The sequence below is a fragment of the Corylus avellana genome, chromosome ca8 (assembly GCF_901000735.1).
Source record: "Corylus avellana chromosome ca8, CavTom2PMs-1.0".
NCBI lineage: Eukaryota > Viridiplantae > Streptophyta > Magnoliopsida > Fagales > Betulaceae > Corylus > Corylus avellana.
Window position 1 is genome coordinate 24415591 of NC_081548.1, and position 9718 is coordinate 24425308.

General features: G+C 37.0%; 3 protein-coding genes across 3 annotated transcripts in view; 2 read left to right on the forward strand and 1 right to left on the reverse strand.

Moving 5' to 3' along the window:
* LOC132191072 (alcohol dehydrogenase-like 7) overlaps positions 1-1096 on the forward strand; it is a 10073-nt gene extending 8977 nt beyond the window's left edge. Inside the window, exons 9-10 of the mRNA XM_059606090.1 lie at positions 384-548; positions 824-1096. Coding sequence (XP_059462073.1) covers positions 384-548; positions 824-940 — 282 coding nt within the window. The 3' untranslated portion in view covers positions 941-1096. The remainder of the gene's footprint in view (positions 1-383; positions 549-823) is intronic.
* Positions 1097-1840: 744 nt separating this feature from the next.
* Positions 1841-6109, forward strand: LOC132191073 (alcohol dehydrogenase-like 7). The gene is made up of 10 exons (XM_059606091.1): positions 1841-2684; positions 2932-3068; positions 3165-3211; positions 3845-4170; positions 4483-4565; positions 4651-4726; positions 5019-5083; positions 5406-5501; positions 5724-5891; positions 5993-6109. Exons 1-10 carry the CDS (start codon positions 1841-1843, stop codon positions 6107-6109), a joined length of 1959 nt encoding a protein of 652 aa, XP_059462074.1.
* Positions 6110-6436: 327 nt separating this feature from the next.
* On the reverse strand, positions 6437-8255 carry LOC132191074 (neutral ceramidase-like). Its single transcript, XM_059606092.1, has 4 exons — positions 8076-8255; positions 7646-7709; positions 7205-7374; positions 6437-6982 (listed from the first exon to the last, which is right to left on the reverse strand). The coding sequence occupies exons 1-4, from the start codon at positions 8253-8255 to the stop codon at positions 6437-6439; spliced, it is 960 nt and encodes a 319-aa protein (XP_059462075.1).
* Between the last annotated feature and the right edge of the window lie 1463 nt (positions 8256-9718).

Consider the following 9718-nt stretch of genomic DNA (forward strand, 5'->3'; position numbering starts at 1 on the left):
TATGCCTGCTGCCGAAAGGTATTTCTCTCTCTCTCTCTACTTGACTTCAGTTATGGCATAGTTGATCAAATCTAGTCCCAGCATCACACATCTCAACCGTTCATCAAGATGAACAAAGTAGCATTGAAGTTTGTGCGGTATGCACTTGCGCTTATCTGATCATTGATTGAAGTTTTGGTGTTTTGAAGAGAAAATTGAAGCAAAAGAACATGCAGCACATTGGAATCATTCAATTGGGTGATTGATTGTTGTACTTTACCACATACCTATGGCCCTTTGTATTCTTTTTCCTTCAAATCTTTCAGATCTGTTTTTTTTTTTTGTGTGTGTGCTATGGTGCACTGTATAATAATTGGTAACATAATCTTATCCCTCTTTACCAGGGTTGGGGAAAAGCAATTGTGTTAGGAGTGGCCAAGCCGGGTTCACAAGTGAACCTCAGCTCTTATGATGTTCTTCATAGCGGGAAAACCCTCATGGGATCCTTATTTGGAGGACTCAAAGCTAAAACTGATATTCCCATTCTCATTAAACGCTACTTGGACAAGGTGATTTAACGGTTACTAATGATTATATTTTTTATGCCAAAGCAAGCTTTCTTAAGGTGCTATTCTTTGATAACGGTAATTAGCTCATAATAAGTAGGTTCATGTTAGAATATTAGTTAAATGATTAAGCTTAAGCTTTTAAGGTAACTGACATTTGACAGTCGGACCACATTGTTGTAAATAAGGTGTTATTGGCAAACGTACAGAGATAATTTTTTTTTTTTTTTTCTTCTTTCTAGTTTCTAATTTCTTTCTTTCTTTTTGATTTCAATCAGGAACTGCAGCTGGATAAATTTGTCACGCATGAGGTAAAGTTTGATGACATCAACAAAGCTTTTGATTTACTCATTGAAGGACAGAGTCTTCGTTGTGTAATTTGGATGGACAAATGAGTAAGCTCCTATGGAATTTGATGGTGGTGAAGGTTCAATGACAATAATGAAACTTTCGATTTACTATGGACTTTGCTGTTCTTCACCAGCAACCGGTTCCTTTTTATTTTTTAGCATATGCTGTGTTCTAATCGATCTATGCAAGTTTCAATGTTTGATCATATAATAGCCATCACCATGTTTGTTTGCTAAACATATCTCTTTGTTTTTCTTGCAAGAATGATGTATAGTTTGGGGAGTAATTTGACTCTGTTTGTTAATGTGTTTTAGAGGTAAAAACTGCTTCTAGACCGGATTGGCCCATCTAGCCCATCTAGAAAGCTACGAGAAAACCTTATCTCATATCATGTATATATGTTTCATTTCATTTGAAACAACCTTATCTCAATAGTCTATGTTCTGTTGTCCCTAATCTCTGTTATCCTTTCCCATAAAAAAAGCCTTTTGACCCGTGCAATACTAGCATCAATCAAAGAACTTAATTAATTACTGCATTGATCTGTGAGACAACAGTCAATGCTTATATCCAAAAAGAATGTTCTACAACTTACCTTCCAGTTTTCAATGGATGTCTCCGACATTTCAATTTGCAAGCCTTCACAGCTCGTCAACATCTATTTATAGTAATGTATTGGTTTTAAATTGTTCTCTATAATCTATTAATAATCCTCTAGTCCTACATGTAGTAACTCTCGCAGTTTGTTAGGCAACTGTCTCGCTATCCGCCTTATAAATAACATTTTGCACCCACCAACGTCCCACATTGGCACTTTGTTTAAGTGATAAAAGAGAGTGAGATAGCTTCTTTGAGATTGCGTTGAGGAGTTTATAAATTCTTTGAGATTGCGTTGAGAAGTTTATAAATTGCTTTTAGTACATAAAAAACTGTACTAAGCAAAAATGAGCTCATTTGCTAAAAAACTTAAAAAGCATTTTTCTTCACTAAAAAGGCAAAGTTTTCAGTCTTTTGAGAAGATTGAAAATGAGGCTTCTTTTACAGAAGACAAAAGCTTTATTTCTCAAGGCAATCTCAAACAGGCCGAGAGTCTCGGTGGCATGGTTGATAAAATTTCAATCAGTGAGAAGCTTGAAAATGAGGCTTCGTCTACAGACAAAAGTACTATTTCCCAAGGCAATCCCAAACAGGTTGAGAGCCTTGACAACATGGTTGACAAAATTTCAACCAGTGAGAAGCTTGAAAACGAAGCTTCTTCTATAGACAAAAACTCTATTTCCCAAGGTAATCCTAAACAGGCTGAGAGTCTTGATAGCACGGTTGATAAAATTTCAACCAGTAAGAAGCTTAAAAATGAGGCTCTTTCTACAGACAAAAGTTCTATTTCCCAACACAATCCTAAACATGTCGAGAATCTTGATGGTATGGTCGATAAAACTTCAACTAGTGTGCAGCCTGAAAATGAAGCTTACGAGGCTTCTTCTACAAACAAAAACTCTATTTCCCAAGTTAATCCCAACCAGGCTGAGAGTGTTGATAGCATGGTTGATAAAATTTCAATCAGTGAGAAGCTTAAAAATGAGGTTCTTTCTACGGACAAAAGTTCTATTTCCCAACACAATCCTAAACATGTCGAGAATCTTGATAGCATAGTTGATAAAACTTCAACCAGTGTGCAGCCTAAAAATGAAGCTTCTTCTATAGACAAAAGCTCCAAACAGACTCGGAGTCTTAAAAAAAGCACAAGTGATAAAATCTCAACAAGTGGAAAGCCCATTCGATGCAAAGGTACCTCTTGAAATGGTCTCGGAAAAACTCTTTAAACTTTTTTTAGATTTATAAAAATTTGTAAATATGATATTTTTAACAAGGATGGATAGGTTAACAATGGTTTTGAAAATTGATTTTTTATAATTTGTGGTTAAAAAAGGAGGAGCGAGGTGGTTGCACGACCACCCAAATCTGGTTAACAAAACCGTTTAGCACTTTCTGATTTACATGTGAAACTGATTTGTTCCTGTTCTATACACTGTAGCTGCGGTTTGTCGGGGACCAAGTGAGCATCTAGTGATTGAGGAGATCATGGTGGCACCGCCAATGCCTCGTGAGGTTCGGATTCGAATCATATGCAGCTCTCTATGTCACACCGATATTGATGCATGGAAATTGAAGGTTGTTAACTCAAACTTTTAGTATTTTTAGATTTATGATTCATTAACTCTTGAAATTTGTTGACACATGTATGCCAATTTTCTTTCATGTTTGAAGAATCCTACTGGAATTTTTCCAAGAATTTTTGGTCATGAAGCAGTCGGGTTAGTGTTTATACATTTTTGTCTATTAATCCTTTTTTTTTTTTTTTTTTGGTTTGCCTTGCATGAGACTTTTATACTGTTAAATTACCAATTGTCTTAAAAGTGAGACAACCATAAAATATTTAATTAGAATGAAATAAATTGTAGAGTCAAAGTTCGGACACCTATAGTACGATATCACCCTATTCAATTATCTTAAAAGCCTCTTAAAAAATAAAAATTTAATTATTTAATCAATATTTTAATAGACTTGTGGTACATGTTCTGCTAAATCTCTTACCTACTATATGTTGCCATTACCATTGCGTTGAAAGCAACAGTTCAATTGCTAAGTTGTTTGCATTGAACTTTGATCTGATTTTTAACTTTTTATTTTTTGATACGGATGTTATAATATTAATAAAATGATTTAACATAATATTTTTACGTTCTATTTCAATTAAATATTTTATGTGTTAGGCTTCACTAATTGAGAGATAATTTTTTTTTTTTTGGATGTGTTATTAAGGGAGAATTTGGGGTCACACGCGAAAAAAAAGTATTAAAATATTAATTAAATACATAATTTTTTACCAAATTAATGAATTAACAATTTCGATAAAAACTTGGGTTTTGTGTGTGTGTGTGTTGTAGAGTTGTGGAAAGCGTGGGGGAGGATGTGCATGAAGTAACTGAAGGAGATACAGTGATCCCTACATTCGTCTCAGATTGTGGAGAATGTGAAGACTGCAGATCAAAGAGGAGCAATCTCTGTTCAAAACTCCCTTTCAGATTATCTCAATGGATGCCAAGATATGAGACCAGCAGATTCACTGACCTCAATGGAAATGTTATATACCACTTTATGTTTGTGTCGAGCTTTAGTGAGTATACAGTGGTAGACGTTGCCCATGTAACCAAATTTGATCCCTCAATCCCTCCAAATAGGGCATGCCTCCTCAGCTGTGGAGTATCAACAGGTAATTTGGCCACAGTTTGAAAAACGTGATTTTTAAAAACGCAGACAAGATATAATATTTGGTATGCAAAAACGTGGCTCGGTCTTTAAAATCGCATGACCCACATTCCATTAAACACGTGAGTCTCTATCAGGTTTACAAGTTGAAAGTTGGTCTTTCACATAACAATAACCTCTTTTGTGCACCTTTCTCCTTTGTATTTTTTGGAAGCACATTTCATGCTACATTTTAGTTTTGATTGGAAGCTTGCATTAGAATCAGAAGACATTGATGCAGTTTAATATATCTCACGAGCATAACTTGGGGTTTTAGGGGTTGGCGCTGCTTGGAAGACATTAAATGTGGAGGCAGGATCAACTGTTGCTATATTTGGGCTGGGGTCTATTGGATTAGCTGTACGAACTTGAAGAACTTTTCTTCCTTGACATAATCTTTTTGATACCCTAGAGAAAAGCTCATGGCTATTTGTTGGTTTTCTAGGTTGCAGAAGGAGCTAGACTATGTGGAGCTACTAGAATAATTGGTGTAGATCTTAACCCTGACAAATATGAAATCGGTAAGTATATTATATCTGGGGATTTTTTTTTTTGTTGGGAAATATGGAATTTTGAAAGATTAATGTTATTTAGTAAATTATTATACGACTGCTATACAATTTGATGATGTGAGAGTAAAAATCAACACTTAGATTAGTACTTGTTAAAAAACTGATCAATGCAAAGTTTCTTTATTTCCAGTCAACTATACATAAGCCACATTGACTGAAAGAAACTGATGCTATGACCAAACACTGAGTGAGCTTTGCATGAGGTATGGATCATGATGTTTCTCTTTTGTTGTTAAAACAGGAAAAAAATTTGGAGTGACAGAATTTGTCAATCCTGGAAACTGTGGAGATAAATCTGTGAGCCAGGTGTTCCTCTTAACCTACATGATAATTGTTTAGCGATTGTTATTTAATTTCATACTTGTATCTATTCTTCAAGCCTTGGAAGTGAATATGCTTTTGGTGGGTTTATAATGAAGCACAAGAAGGGCATTTTGTACTGTATGTTGTTTCACAAATTACTTTAGTGCTTGTGCTTGATACAGTGTGCTTTCACTCAATGAATAAGGACCTCTGGTTCTTTTGGTTTTTGGGTTGGAAGGGGGAAGGTAGAAAAGATTAGGATGAAGAAATTTACATATCCATATGTTTTTAATCTATTGCAGCCTCTTATTTTCTCATTGTGCAGGTGATAAATAAGATGACAAATGGGGGTGCAGATTATTGCTTTGAATGCATTGGATCGGCATCCTTGGTGCATGAAGCATATGCCTGCTGCCGAAATGTCTCTCTCTCTCTTGCTCTGCTAAATTCATTTATCCCAAAGTGTCATTTACCGATTGAATTGAATGATTGCTTGTTATGTGCCACAATATGCTCTGCCCTTGTGTAAACTTTTCAGATATTAATTCTGCAGGTTGTGTGTGTGCATTGTGGTGCACTAAAAGCAATAAATGATATTATAACCTTTTTTTTTCTTTTTTTCTTCTTCTCTCCTTACCTTCAGTGTTGGGGAAAAACTATTATAGTAGGAGTGGCCAGGCCAGGGTCAGAATTGGGCCTTAGCTTCCACGATGTTCTTCATGCTGGAGGGAAAAGCATCATGGGATCCATATTTGGAGGAATCAAACCTAAATCTGATATTCCCATCCTCCTTAAACGTTACTTGAACAAGGTGATTTAACAGTTCCTATATATATAAGCAAGCTAAGGAAAGCTTTGTTCATTCTTTTTTCTCTGTTGTTTGTAATTTTTCTTTCTGTTAATGACCATCAGGAGCTGCAGTTGGACCAATTTATCACGCATGAAATACAGTTCGAAGACATCAATAAAGCTTTTGATTTACTCATTGAAGGACAGGCTCTTCGATGTGCGATTTGGATGAACAAATGACTGAATGTGTGAGCTCTTACTATTAGATTGGCTCAACTTCACAGCAACTGCTTTTATTTATTTCATTTTATTTATTTTGATGACGTAGAACCCTTTTAAGGCAGGACCTCTTCGTGGTCTATTCCCATAAGCTAAACCCCAGATACACGCACGATTCCGCCCACAAAAACTGTGAATTCATTGAGTGAAGACTCGAACAACCGATCTCGCTCGTAGGCAACCATTTTTATGTTTTAAGTGCACCATATGTAAATGAAGTCTGTATGCAAAGCGTGGAAACTCTTATTATTTTGTGTTAAAATACACTATGAAATACTGTATGCTTCTCTATGATACTGTAAAGGTAGTAGAAGCCCCAGTGAAGTAGTTGATGGGGGAGTCTTGTGTTTTCCTTGCAGAACCAAAGTGCCTTAGCCTGTACACCCCGGAACTTGCCTCCTTTGGTATTTCCCACTCAATGGTTGTCGTGCTATACAAGCTGTTGTTATCTAAACTCCACTTAAAATACAGAGAGAAATCATCATCATCATAAACAGGAACCCACCGTTTCTGTTGAAGTAGCTCTACAACTGCAAATGTGCCTCCTGTCAGCAAGTCGTATCTTGGGTTTGCGCTCCAAAATGTGGCACTTGCTGTCCCTCCCTTTCTGAATGTGCCGCCAATAATGTCTTGTTTCATGTTGCCAAAGTTTACTCCAGGAGGAGGTGAATCTCCAAAAGGGTCAAGTACAAGCTTGAGCTGTACGGATGAAAGATCTGGTGGTGAGGGACCCTTGGTGATGATCTTTTCTCCTTTTGCCATGGCTTTGGCTGGTTTGTTGAATTCTTGCATGTATGCTGATAGTGTGTATGGACCATAGAGGGTTGAGGCAGCCTACACCCATAACAAATATATATCTTTAACTTAATTGTGGCTTGTTAAATCTTAAGTTTAAGCGAGGGATTAAACTTAGACCTTTGCATTAATACTATGATAAATTACTACTTATCTCAAAAGGTTAAACTTATAGAAGATAATAAATTTAATTATTTAATCAATACTTCAGCATAATTTAAGTGTACTAAAGCATGGCGTTTGTGTGCAAGTTACATGTACCTCGTATCGTTGTTGCTTGCATTCTTCAAACGTTGAAACATATTGAGAGTAAGTATTTGTGAGTCCCGCTATTACAGCCTCTATGTTATCGTCAAATTCTCCATTTCCATTACTTATCAGTGTCTCCTTAATTGTCTCCCTTAGTCGCCGCCCCGCCATTGTTGTGAACTCTGCAATTCTCAATAGCCTAGAGATTGTTCTCGACGCTTAATTAGTTAGATTTTATCCTAGTAAATCATACGAAGGATCCAAGAATTAAGTAATTTATATGTAAGGCTACCTCTAGGCTTTTTTATTTTTTATTTTATTTTTTGTTGAATCATAAATTATTCTAAGATAAGAAACATGAATTTAATAATTTAATTAATACTTTATTGCTCTAGATTATTGAGCATCTTCTACCAACAAATCAATAAGAGCCTTTGTGAGAGAAAAACAAACCTCCTGGTACGGAAAGGATGATTAGCTTTCCCAATCTTAGCATTTGAATTGGAAGAATCGCCGGCTGCATTTGTATTCACAAAACCCACCATTCAATAGAAAATCCATTTGTGCAAGCTAAATTAGTCCAAAAGGTGATAGATCCATGAGCTGTAATAATCATAATGGATTGATATCTCACTTGCTATTTTATTTAGGATCGTTCATTTTAAAGTTTGGGTGGTTCGGCCACCTCCAAAATTGATTGTTGGAAGTGACCAAGCTATTCTCTTGACCAAATGAATGGATCAGCGATTCTTCAACTGACCATCAAAAGTAGTTGAGCCAAACAGTTACATTTCTGCCCCGGGCCCCAGCAATGGGGCAGGGATTCCGATTCACTTAGATTTTGGTTGGCTTTTGTCTACCTTGATTTTAGCCTCTCGACCACTTTTATGGTGACAAGCTGAGAAGCCATGCCGGCGTCAAGATTGACAAAAGCGAACCTTGGACCTTGGGAACTCTCGGCAACAATGAAAGCCCTGGCTCTTAGCCTGAAATGGATACCGGCTGTGGTTTGGTCCATGTTAGCATAACCCATCATGTTCACTCCGACGGCCGGACCGGTCATGTCATAGCTCCCTACCCCTATCAAGTATTCCCCATTAATGGCTGCTCCAAACACACCACAAAAAACACAGAGGACAATTACAAGCGATGTACAATGTGGGTGTTGATGCATCATTATGCTACCCATCATCCTGTTTGATCAACAAATTTGATTTGAGGCAAAGATGTATATAAAGTTGGCGTAAAGTTTGAACCTCTTGTGATTTTTGACGTTTGTTGGCCCCGTTTGCCAACAGCACGGGGCCGGCACTGTAGCTGGAACGTCTGACAGGTGCAGTAAAAATTGACTTTTCAATATTAATTTTTTTTTTTTTTAAAAGCAAAATATTAAAATAAAAAAATAAATTAAAAAAAAAAAAAGAAAAAAGGAGGAAAGATGGGTGGTCCGGCCAACCCCTGGGGTGGTCCGGGATCACATAAGGTGGCTTCTAAAACTACCTCAGCCCTCGAGGGTGGTCCGCCACCCCAAATGCACCCAATCCTCCTTTTGGTTGGGGTGGCCGGATCACTCCCTGGGCTGGGGTGGTTCGGCCACTCCCCAGACGCTGTGGGGTGGCTCCGCCCAATTCTTTTGGCCAAATGGTGGGTCCCACACCCCATTTTGGCCAAGGGACACAACCACCCCATCTTTCTCCTTATTTTTTCTGTTTTTTTTAATATTTTGCTTTTAAAAATTAAAAAATTAATATTGAAAAGTCAATTTTTGCTGCACCTGTCAGATGGCACTGTAGCTGAAACAGTGCCATTTCAGCTACAGTGCCGACCCCGTGCTGTTGGCAAACGGGCCGTTGTTTCTTAGGATTTAGTGACTTTAGTGACTAGATTCTTTGCAAGTGTTGGAGTGCCTAAGAAACGAAGGAGAATTCTTGGACTGTTTTGTCTATTTGCAAAGGGCCCAATGGGTCTGAGTTGGCACAAGTGCATCACTCCTTAGATTTCCCCCTATGTGAGATGGACTAGGTTTGCTTTTTGTCCATTAACAATGGCATCCATTTCAGCAATTTGAAAAAATAAAGTATTTTTTAATCTTTTGACATTTTCTTTTCTCTTGTAATTTTTTTTTTGCCACAGGAGATGGTTGGTTTTTGTAAAAAGAGACCAAAGTTGATTTTAAACGGCAGCGCACGAGCTCCTAACATGGCTGAGGGATTTAATGCAGTGGGATTAAACTGGTCCATTATTTTGGATTCTTAATTTTTTTGGAAAAGTTTACATACCCAGTTACCCACAATGAGAGAGGCAATGAGAGCTAACTTAGCCGGAAGTGATCTATTTCACATATTATATGCAAGATAAATGCTATAAACAACACATTTATCCTATATTTTATTTTGTGTCACATGACATCGAATTCAATATTTATAGCTTTTTCTCCAATTAAATTTATGATAATAGTCTGCAATAGATAAATTTGACTTGCTTTAGAATCTGAATAGCTGTGTAGCATAATGTGTCACATGAGAA